The sequence below is a fragment of the Synchiropus splendidus genome, chromosome 3, assembly GCF_027744825.2.
Source record: "Synchiropus splendidus isolate RoL2022-P1 chromosome 3, RoL_Sspl_1.0, whole genome shotgun sequence".
Taxonomy (NCBI): Eukaryota; Metazoa; Chordata; class Actinopteri; order Syngnathiformes; family Callionymidae; genus Synchiropus; species Synchiropus splendidus.
The window spans coordinates 20566556-20590853 of NC_071336.1; the positions used below are offsets into that span (position 1 = coordinate 20566556).

The following is a 24298-nucleotide window of genomic DNA, read 5'->3' on the forward strand; positions in this document are numbered from 1 at the left end:
CTAGATTCTGTTTACTTATTTATTGTTAAAACTTATGAGTCAAACACAAGGCCTGGGGGCAAAGTTTGGCCCGCTAAGTTCATTTATTAGACTAGATTAAATTGCCTTTACTCTTCCCACAATGGGGACATTAGTCGTAGTTGTTACAGCAGCATACAAACATGAAAAGCAAAACATTTAACATTTAAGAGCAACAACACTGTCATCACTATACAAACAAAGAAAACAGTAGAAAGAGAAAAAATAGAAATATTAGACATGGACCATGATAGTAAAATATAGGAGTTTATTAATTCACAAGAAGACAGAAGAATAAAGGAGAACTGAGGGCGTCACTGAACTGAGGGAGATGGTCTGAAATGAATACATGCAGGTCAACACACACTCATGGACACGGATACAAAACACAGAGCAAGTGCATGAAAACAGATAAGATGGCAGTCAGCACCTGCGTAGTGCAGAAAATAAAGAGTGACAGCAAACAAACAAGCGGGTGGTGGTCCAACTCACACAACTGATCAGAGTAAACAAAGAGAACAAGAGAAAACATACGACAGTCAGAACTAGCACACCAAGAACTTTAAGCTAGTTTCACGTGTAATACTTCTGTGGTGGAGTTTTTACTGTAGGCCCAGAAGCACTGAATTTTGAGTTCTTGAAAAGTCCCGGGGGAAGGGAAAGAAAACTTGTTTGTCAGAGAGAAAATAGCAGATAGTGACGACTGATGAGGCTTCATGAAACAGCGTCCTCCTTTTCAGTTGATGGCGCTCTTGGATTAAAAGTGATGTGAGGTCTAATTGGAATGGTTGTTCAAATTCAAAGATTCTCGAGCAGAGAGTGCCATCTAGTGGTCTGGAAAAATGAGGACACTGTTTCATGAAGTCTCATTAACCCATCACCAGTAGCAGAAGGTGAACTGATATTGTGTAAAATGAGTAGTTCTTTCTCAGTTAACATGTTTGGAAATAACCAGTCCAGTCAATATTTACAGGGTGAAAGAGGTGTCTTTGAGTATCTTGTTGAAGAGCCAACTAAAGCCAGGCACAGAGATCTAAAATTTCCAATGCGCCTTTTCACGGAAGATGTGAAGTGAAAGGATTCAATTCCTGAAGTCACAGCACTGAGTAGAGCAAAGAAACGTGAGCAGTTATAACCGTATTAGGAATTAATAACATCTGATAGAGCAATTTGGAGCCGCTCGCTTCTGCTTTATAAACTTGGAATCACAGCAGGGACACAGTGGAAAGAGAGAGAGAGGACCAAAGCAAACAAAAGTGGAATGCTCGTCATCACTCCAAGCTCTTGGCCGCTTTGGTATGTGCAATTACTGCACAATTAAAGTGCTTGTGTGAATGATCCACTGCGCTCCGTGACCACGCTTAAGGGTGTCAACAATGTGGCCTGGATGAAGGAGACCGCCACAGAGATGATTTTACACACAATGAAGTGTGTCACGATGATTTTATGGATTTTGTAGACAGAAAGGAACAAATGAGGAACAAAACCAAACTATTAGAATATATTTTAGATTTCACTGCTGGAGCAATAGGCGGCTGTTCTTTTCATGATGTTGTGAATCCAGCTGGGGAGCTTTTGTTTGTTAAGTGTCAACACTTAAAAAAGACCTGCTCCTTTTTCTGAAGTTTGACCACCGGAATGAAAAATGGCTCCTGCTTATGCCGTATCTAGTGTCTACAAAACACTCATTTCAGGCAACGCTTATGCCAGAGGTTGGAAAAGTGCCTGTATTTATCAAGCCCTTATAAGGCCTGCGTGTGAGAAATATTCCTTTGTTTACATATTTAAACATCCAGGTTGTTAGTGAGTTCCAAATTATATTTTGAATTTATTATATATTTTTCTTTTAAATTACGATTACATTTTATTTTTGGGAGATATTTGTGTTCTGGTATTTGTTTATATATTATTAATATTTGTGTAAAATATTTTCCAAGTTATCTTTACTTCATAGATTATAATCTAATTCTATAGAGATTTATATGTTTCCTCAGTCTTGTATCGTTTTATCTACCTGATTTTGCAACAACTATTATTTAATTTCATTTACTTCACACGTCACAGTTTAATGTTTAATGTTCCGCAGCAGGTTTTGCTGCAACATTTTGACATTAACCGTTCTCCATTCACCTCAGGAACTGCAACTGTGTTCCTCTCTTGTTAAACCACACAACCAGCATGGGAGCAGAGCTGGCTCCTCTCTCACAATGAATGACTTTGCTTAACATAGAAACCAAACTACAGGCAAACACTGCAGGCTGTATTTTGCTCCCTGCTCATTATATGAATGGAAAAAGAGTGTCGTTTAACACCAACTTTAGCTCGCCGACCACGTGTTTACTACTGCTGGAGTGATTTAAAGACAATGTCAAAGCATTCCAATGGGATCACGTCGAGCTATTCCTCTTTGTAATCGCTTACAGTTACAGTGAAGTTGAAGATGGACCCTGTTGCAGAGGTGAAGTGAGGTGAAATCACTTGAGAAAGTTACTGATGGAGCAGTGATTTACTCTGGAACATTTTCAGACCAGCCATAACATTATTACAGCAAAGTATGGAACTAGAATGCAGCAGTTGAACACATATGGTTTCATCCATATGTTGCCAGACTCCAACAAAAGCAGAGGGGGACTCAAAACTGGGCTATAGAGAATCAGAGGAAGTTGGCCAGGTTTGATGAATGGCATTTCCCCCCCATGGTTCAAATATTTGGCACTCTTGGCACTGATCTGGCAGTGGGTCTGCAGGGGTCCTCGTCTAATGCTATGCAGCTTTGTACACAGCAAACTGATTCTCCTTCAGTCTCATCTACACTCTTTAAATTGCTTCCCACTCTACTTCCTTGTCGGGCCAAGAGTATGCAAAAAGAACCAAAGCGGCTGTTCTAAAACAACAAGCTAAACTAGATTGTATTTAAAGACTCTTGATATAATTCATAATGGATGATCTTTAAAGTGGTGGATATCTTGGCAGTATTTTGTTCATTTATTTTCAGGGAAAACAAATGCCATTAAAGTAGGAATTAAAATTAATAAATAATTGATTTGAATGTTTCAGTATGACCATGAATAGCTATGGAGAATGAAAAACAGACACAAAAATGGACGAAGAAAGAAAATAAAGGCTGAAAAAAATCACCAAGCAAGTCATTTTGTAGGTTTGCTGTCACCTCATTGGGGCTGCAACCATACAGGCAAAGGGCTGCAAGTGGCCTTGCATGTCAATAAGGAAACAGATTGGCATTCCTTTTCACGTCAAAATTGTTAGTTTAACTTATGATTTTAGGAGATAAAAAAATTATGAAAGTGTTCTGTTATGTCCTAAGGTCAGTGGATCAGGTCCCATTGAGAGATTTAGGGTTTGATCCTGATATGCCACTGGTCTGAATCTTCATCCAATAACATTGTTGTTCATGTTTCGTTGTTCAAATGCTCACCCTTAATACCATATTAACAGTCATATTGTGCTGTTTTTGATTGTGAAATGCAGACGACAACAGTCAATGTGTGGTTTGTTTGTCCCAGTTGGCCTATCAGCCAGTGAATGAAGATCTTTGTTTTTTTTTAATCAACCATGAGCAAAAGGGTTTCTACGATTTTGCTTCAAGATGAATCTGCCAAATCGCTTAGTCTGACACAAAAAACACAATAAACCAAGTGTGGGTAATAATTACTTCTTTATTATTGAATTTCAATATTTATTGAATGTTTTATATATATATATATATATATATATATATATATATATATATATATATATATATATATATATATAATCTACAAACTTGAATGTTGTAGAAAAAGCTGCCGTCTCATTTCCCTCCACGGTCACCAGAAAGGTCAACGCATTGGTCCTGTTGTGCAAACATGTGTCATCTCTGTTTGCGCTCAGACAAAAGCAAATTGTTCAGTTGGATAACGATGTTGGCAAAGTCGGTGAGCTCTATAAAGTCTGAGGTGATGATGTTGACCCCGTCCACCCCCGGTTTCTGGGCCTCCACCCAGGACATGATGGTCGGTAGGTTTCTACGAGAGTTGATGCCACAACATGTGTCATAATCACAATACATACACACAGTAACACATAGGCATCTACAAGCTTAAAACGGCATTTGTAACGTAATAGCAGATCTGATGCACGGGAATAAAATAGCTGATTTTCTTATTCAGTAAAACCCTTCATATCACTGCCTGGCATCACACACACACACGACACCACAACTCACTTCTCACACCCTCATATTCCCTACAAGGCTTCAGTCGCCAGCTGAACAAAACGAGGAAGTGGGAGTGTTTCCCAGCTCTGATAAACAACCCTGTTTCCTCAGGAGTGCAAAATTAGGCCACCTCCTGTCTCGCCTGTGTGTCCGCACAGGCGCTTTATGTGCCAGTGTCGGGCGACGCTCCCCTCTGTTCATAGGAGTTGGTGTGATGAAACAGTTTTCATATGAAACACCAGGGAAACGCCTCCGATACAAATACAAAATACAAAAATAAAAATAATTTGAATGATTGATAGACAGATAACGATTTTAAATCATTAAATAAAAAAAAATATTTTAAATTGTTGCTTGGAATATTAGCTGCTTTAAGAATATTATGTCATTTAATATATATATATATATATATAAATTAAAAAAATATTTAAAAAGGACATTTATTTTTATTTTCATGACAATTATTCAAGGATGACATTTCACATTTCACATTGTGTATTTAGACTTACTTCTGTTACTAATGAAGCCACATGTATTCTTAATTCATTGTTGTAGTTATAATAATAATTTATTGTTGTAGTTATATAATAGTCATACTTTTGGGTATTTATTGATAACAATGGCACAATCGTGTTCTTTGCATGTTTTGTCTAATTTTCTTCAATTATCTCAGCAGCCCAGTTGTCCTTTATGCGTTGAATTCCCACAAAACAAAGGATATGTAATCTCATCTACGAGAGGTGAAATGGACTGAGCCAAATATCTGAGATGTGGGTGAATGCGTGCTACTGACCTCTCCACCAGGTAGTTTCTTAGCCCCCAGAGCAAACCTTTGGCTACGATGTTTGGTCTGGGTGTGAGAATGGCCTGAGACACATGGAAGCACCCCTGCTTCGATCTCTCCTTCAGCGTCCTGTCCAGAAACTGTGGGTCAAACATGAATCAAAATGTAAAAAAACACACCAAACTTTAATCCACTTGCTGAAACAAAATCCATCTTAGACATGTACAGTACATGGAGAACTAGCTTCTGCTCATTGGTGCTACAATATTTCACTTCAACTTTAATGTTAACTTCAGACCTGAATGAGCATGTTTGGTTCTGTGGTGTTGGCCCAAGGAGCAGGGATCTTGTTTCCTGGCCACATGACTGAGACGCCCTGAGCTGATGGATGATGGTAGAAAACTATAACCTGAGGGAGGACACGCACGAAAACACAACACACACGCAGTCAAGTAAAATCCACTTATGAAGACTCTTAAATCCTCTGTATTAAATGTGATTATACGGCATTAAAGATCATACTCCTATTCATTATTCTAGTGATAAATCATTCCACACATTTGGTCAGTAGTTTGTTTCAGCAGTGATTTACCAAGAAAATATGTAACAGACTGTCATTATTTTTCGCATGAGCACAAGTTCACTGCCTCCCCTTTTAAGGTGATATTTTTGTAAGAGCCTGCAGAGTCTATCACCAACAGCCACAAAAAAATAAAAGTCTACAGATTCAACAATTTGGTCACAGAAAACACATTATGAAAGTGAGTCTAATTTGATTATTTGACAGCTATGTTGATGATAAAAAAAAGTAATAATCTGAAAAAACAATTTAAAAATGAAGCCAGCTAAATCCATCATAAAGCCCCAAACCAGTTAGTCAAGTAAAAAATGCATCTAGGTTAAAAGTTAAATACAGTAAGTGAGTAAGCAGAGGGGATGTGGGGGATGGGCAATGGAACTGGAGTTAATGAGATAAAGCTCATCACTGAACCCAGTTGCAGAAAGTCAAAGAAGCAAGGATTATCTGACCACGGTGTGCTCATGTGCTCCTCACACGATTGTGTTGATTCTTCTGGACCTTTGCTCGCAGTGTATAGTTTATCTTTGCACCATGTATTTCATTATTGGTAGCATTTGTCTGTATTGCTGACATCCTTGTATGTCACTCTTCACTTGTTTTATCACAATATATTTGCCCATTTTGATCAGAGAAAGGTTTGCGAACATTTAGTTTTAATGTTGTAACCTTCCATAGCATCATCATGGCTTCTCCTGAATGTAATGTAAATAATCTGTATTCTAACTCCTGTATCGTCTTTCATTTATAAAGTCAGTTTTTCTTTTACGTGTTGTCAAGATGTCTGTCCATCCAGGGTAGGACTGCTACCATCCCTGACACCTCAGCTGTTGCTCACCGACACACTCTCCCAAGGGATCAACAACACTGAAAGAATTTTATCTACAGAGTGGTGAGTCAAAGCTCTGTATGTTTCACATAAAGACTGCAGGAACTTCATCCTGCCTGGAATGCATGTCCTTGCAACTCATCCAAAACAGCTTGACTGGTCTTCAGCCAGCCCACGTTTTTCTCCTGCCCAACCACAACTGGCCTCTAGATGCTTCCTCTATCCAAACTGGAAAGACATCGGTACTGCCGATCGTGCTCCCAAGGTGATCAGCTTTATCTCCGTGTCTGGGAAGATCATCTCAAGGTTCTGCTTTGAGTCACTATTTTGACTAGATCTTTTCTGACTTGTAGAAAACACATATTCGTAGCACTTTGTTTGCCCTACTTGAGGTTTAGTGTTAGGATTGTGTTGCAATAGGAGGATTTGAGCATGGTTTGCAGCCACCATGTAAATCTAATGTATGCGTACTACTTCAGTTAGCAGATGTATTTGTTTGCCTCACTATCTGGCCACTACGAATGATCAACATCTGTTGGAGCAATTCCACAGCGGTCCATCAGTACGAGCACAACTAGTCTTCTGCTGATATGAAGTGAAGCAAAGCCAAGGGTTCTAAGGTGAAGTCCTGAATGTTCTTGAAGCACCATCACAAATAAAGATCCAGCACACATATGAAGAGCATTAGAGGCTCCACTTGGCGGCTATATCTGGACCTCACCTGATATTTCTTCTCCCAGAGGTAGTCCAGAGTGATGTTCTCCACCACACTGTTGGTACAAAGTTTACCTCCAAACACTTCCTGCAGCATGCCAATAAGGTAATTATGGTGGTCCAAGGCCATGGCATAGTGATGGTTGAAGTCCAGAAATATAACCTACGAATGAATTTAGTCTGTTGATAACTGTTCCGTGACATAACATTTTGGAACCCTCACCTCTTTTTTATGTCTCCCAAGGAATGTGTTCATCTCTGTCAGGCAATCCCGCACCTTATGGTGGAGAACAGAGTCACACGCTGAAATAAATAAACAATTGTAGGCAAAACTACAGAATGATGGGGATGTGAGTGATAAGACTTCGCTTCCTGTCACCTTGTGTCCAAACAGGCCATGGATAAAGTAAATCTCAGTCCCTGCCTCTCCAGGTTTAGAGGAGACCCTGAGGTCAAAGTATCGGATTCCGGCATCCAGCTGCTCCTTAAAGGTTAAATTCTGGAGATTCATGAGGACACAGAACATTGTTGTCAAATGTCTGGGAATGCAGCAACAAGAAAAAGTTATCAGTACCTGTGTCATGGACCACTTGACCATGATTTTCTTAGCTAAAACACTGAACATGGTGGCCAGGTACTTGACATACATCCTCTGATCAGGACCCACAGGAGCATGAACATCCACCCAGTAAGTAAAAGAATCGTGGGAACCTGAATGAAAGAAAGCAGGAATGGTTTTCTTTGGTTTTCAGTCTTGGATTTCTTTTCTCTTTTTTTTAAATCCAAGGTCGGTCATTTTGAAATTCAATTCAGCACACACCATTCCAATTTTTATTGGAGTTATATACCAAGGTATCGCCAGTTCGAAATAAGATGTTAACCTCTCTGGTGGAAGTTGATGTGAATAAGGTAATGAGTCTAGTCATGACAGAGCCAAACAAATTCTACTTCAAGGGAGATGCGAGTGACCAAATGGAAACAACTGAGTGTTATATATTTTGGGAAGAAACAAAGATTAAACCAAAGAATTTTGCCCAATGGAATTGTGTTATTTCTGGTTGGTTATTCATTTTGCTGACACATATGTAAACCTTACTCAAATGAAACAAGCTTGCAATAACAACAACTTAAACTCATTAATTATTGTGTTAAATAAAACGTGTGACAAGTGCGACAGAATGTGGTGTGTAACTCATATATGCAACGGCAAAACCATAGATTACTCATTATCACCTGTTAGCTTGCGAGACATCAACAAAACTTGACAAAAGAGATTCTCACCTGGAATGGCAACATGTTTGAGGGGCATGGCACTGATCTTGGAGGGAAGGGAACCCATCCAGTCGGCATTGACAGTGCCAATCCCAGCTGGTCTTGTCTTCATCCTCGGTCCAGAACGTCATCATATCCTCACTGGAAAGCAGTTGTTTAGAAACACACTTGGCGACAAGCTGCTCCCCGACCAAGTTGAACTGTGGATTGCCATCATAAATTGATCGACCCGGTCAAATCATAGCAAATAAGGAGGAACGTGCGCCGGCTCGCTGCTCTCAAGATGCATGCAGCAGCCTTGAGTGGTTAACTGTTGGACATAATCCTCTTAGTTGGAAACTCTTCTTATCAACTGTCCTGCTACTTCTTAACCTACATGGGAAAAGACCACTCTGGTCCTGTTTCGGATTCACAAACCAAAATTAGTGTATCTGCTTTCATGTTGAAAACAAATTTGTATGATAACTGTGATAACTGTCTATTAAAACCATTGACCCTTGGACACCAAAGTACTGTCCTCTGTGAAGAAAGTGTCACAAGCAGGAAGTTATGCTGGTTCACGGATGGAGACGTCAGGACTCATCAAGATGAACCAGAACTACTAAGTGGAGATGATGGACATTCAAAATAAATCAACCCCGACCTACACAGCAGTTAAATGTTATATTCAAAGTCTTCAATGAAAGATGAGCCAGCAGAATTGTGGACTGTGTTGAGTGTTTTCAACCAGAAACTGGAGACCAAAAGGGTGTGCACAATCATTTACCTTCCATTTTAGTCAAAAATCACATCATCATGATGCAAAAGATCTGCCTTTCAAGTCGACGAGTTCTCTACCAGAGGGTGATCCTTAGTCAGTGACTCTGATCAAATGTTTTCAAAATCCATCACTTCAATTCATCTCAGATAGATGTAGATTTACTGTCGCAATTCTAGCGCAGTGATCTGTCGCCATCTGCTGGTAACAATGCCGAAACGCAACCAGGCGTTTCAAGAAAACATTTCTTTTTAACCCATGAACACTCGTTCGACGGCTAAATAAATACAACATTTTCTAAAATAAAATAAAAAAAATCGTGACATTAACAACATTATAAGATGACTACAACTCCCAAGAAGCATTGCGCCAGCTGCGCCCTGCCAGCTAGCTAGCAACGCGCTTGTGTGTGCGTTACCATGGGAGCAGGTCGATACACGCCTTACTGAACAGGAACAGGACTCAAACGGAAGGGATTCTATATAACCAACAAACTTGACTTTATCAACAGAACCAGACAGCGACCTGAAGGAGACCTCAAGAACCTCAGCATGGTGAGTTTGATAACACTTAACGATAACGAGGAAGAGTGAAGGCGTTTTCAGACGTGCTATCTCAACTGTCAACTGGCGAAGTTTCTTCTGGCAACTATTAATGGAAACTCGACACACAAATGCGTGTATGAATGAATGCTGTTTTTCTTTATACCATACATTCATTTTCAATTTCACCTCTATTTCTAAAATAGCTGCTGTGACCGGGCTTCATTAGCTGTCGTCAGGTGACTGGATTCACTGTAATTCCCTTGTAATCCCTCTACAACAGATGGGCACAAGTGTAAGCTGAGTACTGACCTGCGTTCAGTGCAGTCCCACCCTCAGCTTGAGCTCAACATCAGCTCATTGTTTTGTTCGACAAAAAGAAACCAGTTTATGTTTGCACAATATAAAGCATCAACATTTTCACGCTGGCAACAGTATAAATACGGATAATTATAGTAATAGTCATACTAATCTGTCAGGTTTTGACTTACAAAGGAATGTATTTTCTGTACTGAGTTCAAGCTCAGTTATTGCTATATTGTAATAGATTTTGCTATGCATCTTCTCATCATAGATGGCACAGAAGAAAATACAGGATAATATTTTATTTTTCTGAGAAGAATTTGTTTGTTTGGAACGTGTATTAAACTGGTTGCGACCAGGTGCACGGTGCTCTTGGAATAGCTCGCAGTTTGACCCCAGGACCATGCCAAACAGAGGGTACAATGATGTGGGCATAGAAATGAAAGTGTACTATAGATACTAGTTAGAATTGTCACTGCAACCCCTCAGTTGGAATTTTTTTTTTTGGGGGGGGGTTAGTGTGGTTTTACTTACCGTTCTTTGGGAAATGGTTGACCATTTTAGATCGCAAGGGTTTTTGCACCTAAATGTGTTCTTGCGAACACATTATATAACATTGTTTGTTGACATTTATAAGAATCACATTTATAAAATGCTGTCTCTGTCCGACTGATGTGCTGTGGAGTCCTGGTGAATGTGATCCAGCACGATGATGTAACATCCTATTTACATCCCTGTTGGCCTAATCTGCCCTTGGCTGGCTGTGTCATCTCCCATGGGTGGCCATGTTGGTGCAGCAGGCTGAAGCGACAAACACCTAATCCACCTTGCTGAACGAGAGATCGCGTTGCCTTTTTACTGCTCTGAGTCTCATTTGTTTGTCCTGGACTATTTTAGGTCACTTTGTTTTGTTAACCCAAACCGACAGCTTTTAAATCTTTCCAGGTTTCTACAGCTTCTGCTGACGGTTGGCTGACTTGCATCACCCTGATGAACAAAGATTCAGGACTGTCCGAGGACTTTTGAACACAAGGAGTAGTGAACTGGCTCTACTGAGAACTGGTACAAAACAGCAGAGGGGATGGTGCTCTTTTGAAAGACCCAAATACTTCCCAGCGGAGTCCCCTCTTGCAATATCGCCGGAAAATATTGTTCATGAGCTGAGAGACGATGAACCGCTACACCACCCTGAAGCAGCTGGGTGATGGCACCTATGGCAGTGTGCTGATGGGGAGAAGCAACGAGTCTGGAGAACTTGTGGCCATCAAAAGGTGAGGTTGAACTCCAATAGCATGACACTGCGTATACCTCTGAAACATCTGGCTGGATTGTACAGTCCATCTCAAATTTGTTTCCATGTATCCCATCATCATTTGCGTCCGCTGCTTAAGATATTCCAGAAAACCTTAACATCAGGCAGTGTTGCCTACATGCACTGACGCAATTACTCTGTGACTACACTTTGTTCTCTCAAAAGTCGAAGTAAAGAACAGTGGGTCTATTTTAGGCCCGTCTTTCTTCACGGCTACAACGCATCACCAGGATTTTGTACATAAAAGATGAGATACCACAGAGACGCGTCCACTGCTTGTTCTCTCAGTTACCAGGCAAGATAATACGTGTGGTGATGGAGAAAGGGAGTGAAAGTAGAAGATGTGTGTAGGGTTGCAGGAAGGGACGGAAAGTGGCAGAAGCCCAGAGAGTGGGGAGAAACAGATATCCGCGTACACTCTTACTGTTGCGTAAGCAAGTGCAGGCAGTCAATTAACACTCAAGTACGACATAATTTGAAATCTGGCGGTTTGAGCAGAGCTGTTTTCGTGCATGTCATATGACGAGCGATGGAATCTAACTTTGAATTATCAAACTTGTTTGTTAACTATACTTTTGACTTTCATCTGTAGAATGAAGAGAAAGTTCTACTCATGGGAAGAGTGCATGAACCTGAGAGAAGTCAAGGTAAGAATAATTTACATTTTTTCAACTGCGCATTTTAAATTCAATGATCACCCAGGGTGATAATAACAGAGAAATGGAATTAAATTTTCAGCGCAGTTTTAACCTGCATGGTCAGCACATTAATATTGGGGTTACTGGAGTGAACTTGATTGAGACAAACCGTATTTGGTATTGCTGGTTTGTATTGATATATATATGTGTAGCATTGCTCATGACTAACGTATTACGCAGATGTACTGATTTTCTCATGTGTTTAAATAGCTCAGCAGTTCAAAGGCACCTACATCTGAGGGTGCACCTGAGTCAAAGCCTGTAGAGGGCAAGTAGATTTAAACCCACATATTACTCTATAGACCTGCAATGCTAGCTTCATTGTTTGTTTAAAAACTGCTGAGCTCATTGAATTCTAATGTTTATATTTTAGTGCTTCCATTTTAGTTTATGTTATGAAATGTGCTTCTGCGACATTCTCTCTTTGTTAGCTGAATTTTTTGTCACTTGTCTGCTTACCAGTCATTAAAGAAGCTGAACCATGCCAACGTTGTGAAACTGAAGGAGGTGATCCGAGAAAATGACCATCTTTACTTCGTGTTTGAGTACATGAAGGAGAATCTTTATCAGTTGATGAAGGACAGGTGAGCTCAAAACAAGGCCATTCCAATATGTGTCAAGTATCCAATTTAGCTTTGTTTTTTCCATGGCATTTTTACGTCATGATTTTGAACCAAAGATTCTTTTTAATTTTCCAGAACAAAATTTTTCCCTGAGTCAGTGATAAGAAACATAAGCTATCAGATATTACAAGGCCTGTCATTTATTCACAAGCATGGTAGGTGCATCACATTCTTCTCAGGCCTAACAGTCCATGGTGGTGAAATCATACTGCAAGATTAACCAAAACCATTACACCATATAACCACATTATTTACTTTATTTCAGTAAAATCTTGTATTTTGATATCATAACCACCACGATTTCACTTTCAGCATGTCGGGCTTCTTATACGATCGTGTGGACGCACACCTAAGTTAGGGAACATGTTAGATCAGCAGTCACTCAGGATCAGATAAAAGGTGAGAGATAAACAAGTGGAGAGATAAACAGTGTAAAATACTCTGGTTCCACTCACACTTAGGATGCGTCCACACATCTGGCAATGTCTGAGTTGCTCTTTCTTTTTTTTTCTCGACTTTCACATTTTCTCTTTCCTTTTCTCTTCATTTTGTGCGTTGCATAAAGAGAAAACAAGATGTTCTCAGAAAATGAAATTAGGAACATCCTGTTTCAAGTTTTAACTGGCTTGGCTTTTGTACATAAGCATGGTAAGAAGTTTTTTTCTCTGTCGCTCCTCCTCTTGATGTGGTAGTTTGGTGTGTAGAGGCTGAATTATATCCATGTTGGTGTTGCGTTGATGAATTCATGTCTTGGCTCTGCCGTCATGTGTCCACTAAAAAGATTATTTTGACAGGTTTCTTCCACCGAGACATGAAACCAGAGAATCTGCTGTGCATGGGTCCAGAACTGGTCAAAATAGCCGACTTTGGACTGGCAAGAGAGATCCGCTCCAAACCTCCATACACAGATTACGTGTCAACAAGATGGTGAGAGGAGATTCCATCCTTGTGGTCGGGTCTAATCTAATCCTCGCCATTTTTATGGGCAGGTACCGAGCGCCAGAGGTTCTGCTCAGGTCGTCCACGTACAGCTCACCTATTGACATGTGGGCGGTGGGATGCATCATGGCTGAGCTGTACACGCTCAGACCACTCTTCCCTGGAAACAGTGAAGTGGATGAGATCTTTAAGATCTGTCAAGTCCTGGGGACGGTAAAGAAGGTGAGAGGAGATGACGTGCTGTTGTAGACCTCATTAAACTGTGCATACAGACTAATACCATTTAGAGTATAATGATCACTCTTGTAATTTTCCCCACATAGTGGTATTTTTCTGTTTTACAGTCAGTGACCCGAGTGTAAACTTTATTGTTTGTACAACTTAATTTTGTTTGAGTGACGTTGCTGAATTATTGATGTGTTATGCTTTTGTCCTGGAGCCATTTAACCGCTCATCATTTCAGCAGGTGCTTTCAAAGAGTGTGGTATTCATTCCAGCAGTTGCTAGTGCCCAACAAAAATACAAACCAATTGCCAATTTTAGGATTAATGTTCGAAATGATTGTTCCTCGTTTTGAGCTAACACAAGTGTGTTTGATGTTACCTTGAAAAAAGGAGGGAAAGTGTTACTTATTTTACTGTTGGTATCAAATAGATAAGTAAAGAAGAGATGGAGTTGTGAAGTGCTTAGATGAGGAATGAAGGATAGCAGACGCAGTAAAACAGGAGACCTATGGATGAGAGGGAGGCAGGAAGAACTGTGAAGATGCAGACACTAAGAGGTGGTGACAACCAATGTGATCACTCATTAAGAGAGGAGAGGAGAAGAGTGCAGCCTGGGATGAAAGGATTTAGGCTGAGACAAGTGATTAGTGTGAGAACAGTAGCATCTAGAGTGAGCTTTTGTGCGTCAGTATCCAGATTTTTTTCTCATAACACTACAAGCAGTAACTATAAAATGTATTAGATTTGATATCAATGTGGCAATCCTCACTTAGCCTGTACCAACCGTGTAGCAACCAGGCTGTTTTCTGCACAAACGTTCATGTCAAACTAGAGAAAGAGAATAGAACAGAACACAAACACTTCAAACCTGTATGCACTGGTGACTCACACTTGAACACAACAAAATGGCTACTGAAGCAATCTGTTAGTCAAGCGTCACAAACACTTTAGAATAAATGAAGAATCCCGAAATGAAATCATGGGTTTCATCAACCTCTTATATTGAACCTTCGCCTCACTCCTAGGCATGTCACAAAGGTATTTTATTTTCAGCCTGGAACCTATTTTGAGCAGTTGCTTGGGTCAAAATGCTTTTCTTAACTATCTTTATGTATAATTTCTCTGACATGATCTAATGTGAAATGGGTTTTGTGATTTTGAGATGGACTGGCCAGAAGGCTACCAGCTGGCCTCCGCGATGAGCTTTCGCTTCCCACAATGTGTGCCGACCCACCTGAAGACGCTGATCCCTAATGCCAGCAATGAGGCCATCAGATTGATGAGGGACCTGCTACAGTGGGACCCCAAGAAAAGGCCGACTGCTGTTCAGGTAAACAGATTCAGAGCTATTTTCCAAATGATTTGTTCCACCAGTGAAGCTGTTAATGTCAGGTAATTATTAACAATGAATTTGGAACAATTCACCTATAAACTTTATTCACGTATAAAAGTAGAACGAAAGGAAACTAATTGCTTATGATGTACTCCCATAGCTTATACTGTCATTGTCCTTTTGACTTATCAAGTCTCCCCATGCAGAACCTTGAGATGTGCAGTGCCTTAATAACAGAAAAATCTACCAACACAGTTTTCAATACTGATAATGCAATTTGAATCTTCCCTCTTGCTGACCAGGCTCTGCGGTACCCGTACTTTCAAGTTGGCCATATTTTAGGGCCTCGTCCTCTCAGCCAGGATATCAAGAAGGTCCAAGCCAGACAGGAGACCGAGGAGCAGGTCTCGGAGTCTAAAACGGAATCCCAAAAATCATCATCCGAGTCCTCTTCCAAGCACCAGCCCCTGCAGCAGATCCCCCCTCCTCAATCTGAGAGCAAACCTGCAGTAGTCAATGTAGTTGTAAGTAAATGATACGATTCCTGTTTGTCTCAGTGGATGAAATGAATTTATCTCTCCCAACAGCAGAGAGCAGCTTCTTTGGGAAGCGAAAACAGTAATGTTGGTGCCATCAGTGGTCTCGGGGTGGTGAAGAGTGGCCGACGACGCTGGGGTCAGACGCTGAGCAAGGCCTCAGAGAGCTGGGAGGACTGCGACCTGACAGAAACTGCTGCTTCAAACTCCAAAAAGCCCAGTTTGGCAAACGAGGAGCAGCAGAGGACAGTGAAGGACCAACTCCCTCAGTAAGTTTTTGTGATTGTCTTGAAATGTAATTTTCTGAAAACATTTATTACTCTTTTTTTTTGCAGGCCAAAGGAGCAGAAACCGCTGTATTCATTCAGCACTGTGACCAAAATACCAAACAATGTAAAAGTTGCTCAACCGGACTCCGTCCTTCCAGGATCAGCTGCAAGACAGCATTATCTCAGCCAGTCACGATACCTGCCTGGTAGGTCTCCAACCAAAGTGGTCTCAAGTTCTGGCTAGATTTGCACCCTCGACGACCCATAACCATCTGCCACGCTCCATTCCTACCCAAAAAAATGGCACAAGAATGCAGAAAAAACAAGATTAAAATATAACAAAATATATAAATTGCCAATGGCTGAGGAAAAGTGAGTCCCCGCCCCCTCTCCCTTGCATCACACTGTATGACTCTCAGCTGCAAGTTGACGTCACAGTGAAGGAGGCTCCTTAGCGCCCACTCCACTAAATTGACATGGAAATGTCACCAGGATTTTTTGAGACCATGGAGGAAGCACTCCCCTCTCTCACATGTCGACAATAAAAATTCTAGTTTTTAATAATCAACTAGTTTCAATCAATCACCTGCAGCCATCTTTACCTTTGGCCAGCTGGATGTGCAACTTCAGTTCCTCGAGCAACAGACTTCAGTTATTATTCAGGCTTCTTCTGTTAAAAACACGGTGAAAACCACCATGATCATATCTACGTTCATGATGTGTTATTTGCCTTTCACGTGTTACGATGTTTCCACTTTGTTTTTAAAAGTTTGACCACGTGATGTTGCATCTTAAAAAAAAAAAAAAAAACATTATTCTGTCGCGTCGCAATTGCTTACATGCAGCGAAAACCCTGCAATGAGCGTATATATATATATATATATATATATATATATATATATATATATATATATATATATATATATATATATATGATGATGATTATGATGATAATGATTTCTAGTCCTTCAAGTGCCAGCAAATTTTATTTAAATTCATATTAAGGCTGTCAGAATGTCACCGTTTTTAGCAATTTTTCCCATTTGGCTTAAGTGTGAGGTACAAAGTCAAAGCATCAATTTATATAAAAAGGAAAAAAACCAAAACTATTTAATGAGTATATAATGTTAGAAATGAATAAGTGAAAGAACCAAAATCATGAAATTTGAGTTGCAAAAATATGACAATAACAACTGAACCTGATAAATAGCTACCAAAGGCACAAAATAATGCAAAGGACACCTAATCTAATATATTTGGGACGCCATAAATATAAGTATGATTTATACTAAGTACCAAGTTGCTTGGATTATTCCAAATAACAATAAAATGATATTGATAACCAATGAATATAGCGTCAGACTGAAATTGCATGTAATAAACAGGATGAGAAAAATTCACAAGATCAACTCTCATTTACTGTTACTCAAGTTTAATGAAATATGAAAAATAACACAGCTTCATAATGGTAAATACTGACTTAAAAATGTTACAACTAGAATTCCTGCTGAGATATATTCAGCTGGTGCATCATTATGATTGTGATTTCGACTCTTCTGCCTCTCTTTGTCTTCATGGTGTGACCTTTGTTTACAGGTTTGATCAACAAAAACCAAAACTCTGTTGACAAAAACTTCAACAGTATGACGCTGAGGGACTTATGGGAGAACACAGCTGCAAACAAACCACTGGCGCCGATTGGAGCAGTCGTCAGAGCCAACCCAGGTAAGTAGGATGGAGGTGTGAGGCTGATCTGTGTTCCTCTGTTATGAGAACAGTGGGGTTTAAAAAGAAGAAAAGAAATGCTGCTTCTGTCATGTAACGCTGTATATCACGTGTCTCTGACCTCTCGGTGACAAAAAGGCCCTAAATGCTAATGCCGCTGCTAATGACTCGTGATCAGTCAAAGCAGTGTTAGCTGCGAGTCTAAGAGTCTGCCACTATTGAGATGGTGGATCACTATAATTCATTTGTCATGTAGACAGACACACAATATCCTTCCCTGCTGTGTTCCCTCCGCTGCTCACCTTGTCTCTCTCCTGCCATTTCTTATTCATGAGCCTGCTGTAAGATCAAGTGATGCTTTAAATGCCCCCCACCCCTTCATCGTTTTATCCCACTCATCAAGACGCCTCGTGGAACAGCACGAGATGTTCTGCACTAACTGATGTCTCTTATGCTTTATTTTCTCACTGCATGCTCACTCTCAACGCTATCCAGACACCACTTCTTTGAATAGCCCACCTGCAGTTGTTCAAGAAAGAATACTGGAGAAACTTGATCTCAGTCAAGGTACTCAAATCAAGTAGAATAGCATTCTACCTGGGTTTTTATGTCGACCTCAAACGTATGCGAAATGCCCTTTTTTTTCGTACCAACATTGTCCTTCAAAATAGCTAAAGGGGAGAAAGAGCGGTAAACTAACAAGCTTCAGGTATTCAGAGGCTGCATTACCATGAGAGCTGAAGCTCAGCGGGGGTCCGGCCTACAAATACACAGGTACACTGAAGAGCTAAGAACTCCATGAATGGATGTTAAACTTTACTTCTTGGGGCTCATTTGACTAATAGCTTTGTTTGACGTCTATAATTGCAATTCGATGGCGCCACACCAAATGACCTCAACCGAACCGAGTCCCGCTTTTTTTTTCACAGATGGTTTCTATTTTAATTACAAATATATGGTAAATACTTTTCACACGCCAAGCGATGATTCATGTCAGTTGGTTCGAGATGTTTTGTGATTTAATAATGATACAAATAATTTGTTATCGTTGCGTACTACGTCTGATATTTCACATTGTCTGTATTTTTCCAGGGAACTTTGTCAGCACCAAGTATAACCTTTCCAGTGGCTTCATTCCAACTGTCCAGAAGAAAGAAGTGGGTTCTGTGGGCCAGAGAATCCAGCTCGCCCCACTGGCTGGACAGCACCCAAGTAAGATGCAAACCTCATTCTTTTTCTGTTATTTCCTTCATAAAATATAAGTGAAGAAAAATGGAGGCTCACTCTACTTGTTTTAACTCTCTTTTCAATACTGCTGCTGTCATATGTGACTGTTTAGCTACAGTGTATACTTCTAACAGAAATATCAGTATTCTATTAACATTTCTTTTTATTTCTATCTAAAATCCAACGTGTATATTTTTTAAATATTACCACAAATCATCAAGCAAGTTGTGGCCTATTGATGCATTTATTCCGCTTCACATTTTATTTATTGGTTCAAATTTTCCTTTAAAAAATAAAACGTCATGGTGAATTTGATCTGCTGTTCTAGTTGTTTGAAAGGAAAGAAAATCCCCAAATATTCAATGAAAATTAACACTTGACCCAAATCCTGCTGGGGTTTCTTGAATAGTATCTTCTTCTGCCATTTATCCTCTGCTATTGTACTTTTGTACTTGTCCTTTCACTATCTTTTTCCTTCTTCAATTTCCCAGCCAATGCTTCTCCTGAAAACAAAAAAGACAAGCAAAAAATTGCAAAGCTCAAGCCTTTGTCCAACTCTTCTTTGAGTGAAGCAAATGAAGGTATTTGTCTGTGTTCAGTGTGTTTCGTGTTTCATCCGGGGTCGCAGAATCAAAATCTAGGGAGGGAAACTTCATCAAGAGCGGCAGTCATAAAGCCTCCCAGCGGTGAAGACTCCGAGGGCTACTCCTTTCTAACATCTAACACTGCTTAAAAGTCTGAGACGGAGGCAGAGGAGACGGCGACCAGTTGGGGGTCACATTTTTAAGAAAGGAGCCCAGAGGGTGGGAGTGAGGGCATCAAACCACTCAGCTACTCTATAGTACCAGCAAGAAGGATTCAAACCCAATGTTGAAGATGTGCACACAGTGAATTTGAAAAGAAAAAAAATCGTCTCTGGAGACAGTCAAATCCATAACAATGAAATAACTTGGACATTTTTATAAAAGCTATTTTTGGAGTGGGATTTTAACGTGTTTATTTAAACTAATTGATGACAGAAAAATGAACAATTAATTGATGCAAATATCAAAGACTAATTGCGTATAAACTCCATGTGATGATCACCAAAACACCACATGATGAAGAAAACTAAATGAGACTGTGCTGATGGATGGAATATTGAAGTTGAAAGAAGCAGAAAAAATGTTGTTCTGTAAACTTCATGCACCAAAGAGTTCACTCATGACTGGTGCTTGGACCCTGACATTTTTGGGACACTTTGAGAGCAATGCAATAAAATAATAATATATATATAATATAATAATAATTGCTAGGAATACTTTTTTTTATCAAGTCCCACCTCTGTTATTTATTTGCTTTGGGGATTTATATATATATATATATATATATATATATATATATATATATATATATATATATATATATATATATATATATATATATATGTTGAGGTAAAGTCTAAGAACATGGATGACTTAGAGGTGCTTTTTGAGCTGTGAATGAGGAGCTTATTCCACGTCATGAATGGGTTTGAGTGGTTGAAATAAGTTAGGTGTAAGCAAGATTTGAGCTTGTGCACTGGGCCCGATTTCAGCTGTCTACATGTGAGTCAACAAAACCTGGACAACAACTGAAACACAACCCTTCTGTCAGCAGAGTACTTATCCTTGATCTAGTTTCCTGCAGGGCAGGTGCCAACATGGCATTGTCTGGTGTGCGACTGGGTTTTTTTTAAGGACTGGAGAGAACCTGGCAAGTTTATGACAAACTCAAAATAAGTACTTTAACGGTTACCTGAATAGGCCATGACACACCTCCATTGTAGTTTAGGAACTTCTCATGATCTCTGAGTCATAGCTGTCCGGACTTCCAGCATTACAACGTCGTAAAACAAAAAAGTTCCTGAAGTAAGGGTGAAGACGCTACATATTTCTGTGAAATAATCTACAACCTGTCTTACATTCTTCCAGATTACGACGGCTGGAAGAGGAGGACAAACAGAACTCAGATGAAGGGAAACGGCTACGCAGCCCTCAGAAAGACATCTGGAAATCTCCTGAGCAGAGCTCCAGCCGTGCAGCCCGTCCACGGCAGAGTGGACTGGACGTCAAAATACGGCGGAAATCGCTAGGTGCTACAGTTCAAAACAAAGTTGGTTGAAAAATCGTGAAAGAAATAGAACAGAAAACGTCGATTGCTCGATAGATTACGTTCATAGAGAACGGATGGCGGGTATTTCATTAGTATTTCACACAAATCAAACCACGTGGTTTATTTAACTGTTGCCATGATTAGGAATTTTGAAGATGTATATTGAGCCAATTTCACTTTTGAAGCGTTGGCTAGTCACAGCTGCTACCACTTATCGATTCCATGCTCTCAGTGAGCACTACAAAGGATTAGACTCAGTTGATACTACAAAATGTACGTGGCAAGATAGGCAATATCATATTTCATTTGCTGGCATGGCCATCTTTTCTGTAATAAAAACTCTAAACCCATCCTTCCACACAGGTACAAGTCCACCTTTATCTGCATTTGAATTAATATTTATCATGGTTAAAATGTCATTCTGAAAATACAGTCCAAATGCACCATAGTTGGACCCAAAAGCAGAGTATTGTAAAAGTTTGTGACCATTTCGCAATGTCGCCTCTGATATGCTGCGTCGGAGTTATTCTACGTTATTTCTACGACTTTCTGTTATAAATGTGAAGAAAAAAATGATTTTGTAACCTTTGTACAATTAAACTATGAAACAATGACAGATGGGTTCATTCTTTTATTATACAAACAGTGCTATACTTTTATAGAAGGGTTAACTTTAACAAAGTGATCTTCAGGACTGAACAGGTTTGTTGAACAGCGCCAGACTGAGTTTCCCCACCATCAGCAAACTGGAACAGAGCACACGTTTAGGTATTATTAGGATGATGAACTGATTAAGACAGATTATTTGCAGAAGTAAATGAGGTCAAATATTAAGTTCATTAAATCATTTTGAATGTTCAACATTAATTATGTTTCATTTGGTGAGCACATAACTTTTATTTACAGTGACCAAACGTCGCCTAAGTATCATTACAGAAGCCGGCACCATGAACACAACACTCTGACGCTGTTCACGAACCAACACCGAGACGTTTACCTGGCTCCGGCCATCAAACCAGCTGGCATGAACTTCCTGGAAGCGTAGAACCTCTTTCCCATGACCCCGGTCAGGGCACCGGATGTTGCTATGAGGGGAAGTCATTCGCGAGGTAAATGAAAGGATCAAACGACATATTTCTTTCATTTAACTCACCAAGCGACACCCAAATATTGGCAGGGTCATTGGAAACCTGGTAGGCACCAAAGCCTGCAGCACTGCCGAAGAGCAGACCAGCAGCCAGGGAGGGAACACTGCCTGAAAGAGTGAAAATAAGATAAGGTTGTCTGACATGGTTTGTCATGCGAGATATGGGAAGATGATGAGTGTTTCTGATGATACGTGTGAGGCTAAAAGTTATACATTCTTGGTCAGTGTGAGTCTGTCCTTTCGTTTTACGCATGGAAACAAATGAATTTTAGCGTAACTTAAATACGGTTTGGATTCCAAATCCTATAGAAAGCAGGAAATTATACAGGTTATTCAAAATGCTAGCTGAAAAAGACCAATTGATCATTTTGCCAAATTTACAATATCAAATTATTGCAGCAAAGTTTTTTTTACAGTCTGCCATACTTGTTGGGGATTAAACAAGAAAACAATAGATTTAAGACAGGATAAGTCACAAATTTGTAGGTTTTAAATTCAAAATTTTAAATTATTTTGGGACGGAAGAAAAAATGTACATGGTAGGAACAAAGCAAGTTTATTTTGATGACCGTTTCATACTTCATTATGTCATATTTTATTGAATTAATCTGTAAAACAAGAAAGAAAATGAGAGGAATATGTGGTTTGTCATGGACTAAATACAAATCTGAATTGTATGCAACGTAATGAGCCATGGTCAAAAACGGTAAAAAAAAGTCATATATTTTGTCATGTAAGGGATTTAAAATGGCTAAGAAGAGACTAAAATAAATATTAATTCAATTGAAATGATTCATTTAGTAGCAATTTTATAGAGTGTCAACATGTAGAGTTGTCATAATAATAATAATACATAATAAATAATAAATCAATAATAATTATCATTATAAACTCACAAAGTACTGTGACCACTTAACTTCCTGTTATCAGCCGCCTGTTTAGTAAATACATGTCACACATACCTGCTTTCACATATCCAAACACTCCTCCTGAAGCGATGAGAGCTGCATAACCATAACCGACCCAGTCCATGTTGGACACCTGTCAGACCACCACACGGTCAGCTATCGAATCTGCAGTGAATAAGAAGAGCTCAGTCGAGTCGACTCACAAGTTCACCAACACCTGCTAAGGTGTGTAAATGCTGCAAGTCGGACGAGTTGCAGCACAGAACGTGAACCACCAGCGCCAACTGAAGCATGTTGGTGATGTTTGTTTCAGGCTCGTTTGCCTTCTAAGTACACCGAGTTAACACAGAGTCTGTTGCGACCGATAACAGCAAATGATCTACGGAGCATGTTAGCATGTGCTACACAAGCGGTCACACGTGAACACAGAGAAAAGCCAATCTAGACAACCATTCTGGAATGCAGAAGCGATTTCATTATTACTTTGGGAAATACAAACAACAGAAAACACACTTACAACCGTGCAGCAATTCGTCCTCTGACAGACAGGAAGCTGTTCACAGTCACAACCGGACACATATTTGTGTAACACCAATCACGACATCAAGCTGGAAATGCACTGTTCCGAGCCAAATGCGCTTGTTTCTTCCATGTATGGAAATTGAATTCAAGGTCGATTGTAAATTTATTTCTTTAATGCTGCATCTAATGACATATGAGGGTACAAAACACCGGCTATATTTGACATCGGAAGCCGTAACATGTGTTGCCGTGAACGACTGAATAATAATGTTCAAAATACAAAAACTACGTGTAATAAAGACAAACATGTTTGAAATTACCATAAGTCGAAAAATAAAATAAAAATAAAAAATTTAAAACCGTATATGGAAACTCGCCGCCGGACATTTATTCGCGTTACACAATTTGTTTCTTCTAAAACTTCATTATAGTGAACCGTGTTTCGATGCTAATAAAAGTATGTATTACTCATCGTGAACCAAACATTATTTATGACAAAAAAAAAAAAGCTTTTCATCATGACGAAAACAAATTTTGCTCCATGCTACTTTCTACCTATGCTCACAACATTATTTAAAAAAAAAATGAAAAATGTAATTTAATAAATTATGTACTTGAACTGTCGCATGTGCACAAACATTACATTTCGTCTTCCAAATATTGACAAACATTGCAGTTCTTTGTACAACC

At 39.6% G+C, this 24298-nt stretch overlaps 3 protein-coding genes across 7 annotated transcripts; 1 reads left to right on the forward strand and 2 right to left on the reverse strand.

The window, feature by feature from the left end:
• Positions 1 to 3812: 3812 nt before the first annotated feature.
• On the reverse strand, positions 3813 to 8709 carry plcxd2 (phosphatidylinositol-specific phospholipase C, X domain containing 2). Its single transcript, XM_053859973.1, has 8 exons — positions 8420 to 8709; positions 7713 to 7849; positions 7518 to 7637; positions 7362 to 7415; positions 7146 to 7301; positions 5317 to 5427; positions 5028 to 5158; positions 3813 to 4043 (listed from the first exon to the last, which is right to left on the reverse strand). The coding sequence occupies exons 1-8, from the start codon at positions 8520 to 8522 to the stop codon at positions 3890 to 3892; spliced, it is 966 nt and encodes a 321-aa protein (XP_053715948.1). The 5' UTR covers positions 8523 to 8709; the 3' UTR covers positions 3813 to 3889.
• An 866-nt stretch (positions 8710 to 9575) lies between these two features.
• On the forward strand, positions 9576 to 21637 carry mak (male germ cell-associated kinase). Of its 5 annotated transcripts, none has more exons than XM_053860916.1 (16): positions 9576 to 9721; positions 10958 to 11283; positions 11917 to 11971; positions 12485 to 12606; positions 12721 to 12800; positions 13440 to 13572; positions 13635 to 13806; positions 14971 to 15138; positions 15444 to 15665; positions 15729 to 15946; positions 16013 to 16152; positions 17543 to 17671; positions 18167 to 18238; positions 18764 to 18883; positions 19390 to 19479; positions 20851 to 21637. In XM_053860916.1, exons 2-16 carry the CDS (start codon positions 11183 to 11185, stop codon positions 21009 to 21011), a joined length of 1983 nt encoding a protein of 660 aa, XP_053716891.1. In that variant the 5' UTR covers positions 9576 to 9721; positions 10958 to 11182; the 3' UTR covers positions 21012 to 21637. The 5 variants fall into 5 exon arrangements, with proteins under 5 accessions (XP_053716891.1, XP_053716890.1, XP_053716894.1 ...); XM_053860915.1 differs by lacking the exon at positions 12721 to 12800 and adding an exon at positions 13211 to 13293; XM_053860919.1 differs by lacking the exon at positions 19390 to 19479.
• Positions 21638 to 21644: 7 nt separating this feature from the next.
• On the reverse strand, positions 21645 to 23736 carry tmem14ca (transmembrane protein 14Ca). Its single transcript, XM_053860921.1, has 5 exons — positions 23604 to 23736; positions 23141 to 23251; positions 22185 to 22286; positions 22029 to 22116; positions 21645 to 21777 (listed from the first exon to the last, which is right to left on the reverse strand). The coding sequence occupies exons 2-5, from the start codon at positions 23208 to 23210 to the stop codon at positions 21720 to 21722; spliced, it is 318 nt and encodes a 105-aa protein (XP_053716896.1). The 5' UTR covers positions 23211 to 23251; positions 23604 to 23736; the 3' UTR covers positions 21645 to 21719.
• Positions 23737 to 24298: the final 562 nt, after the last annotated feature.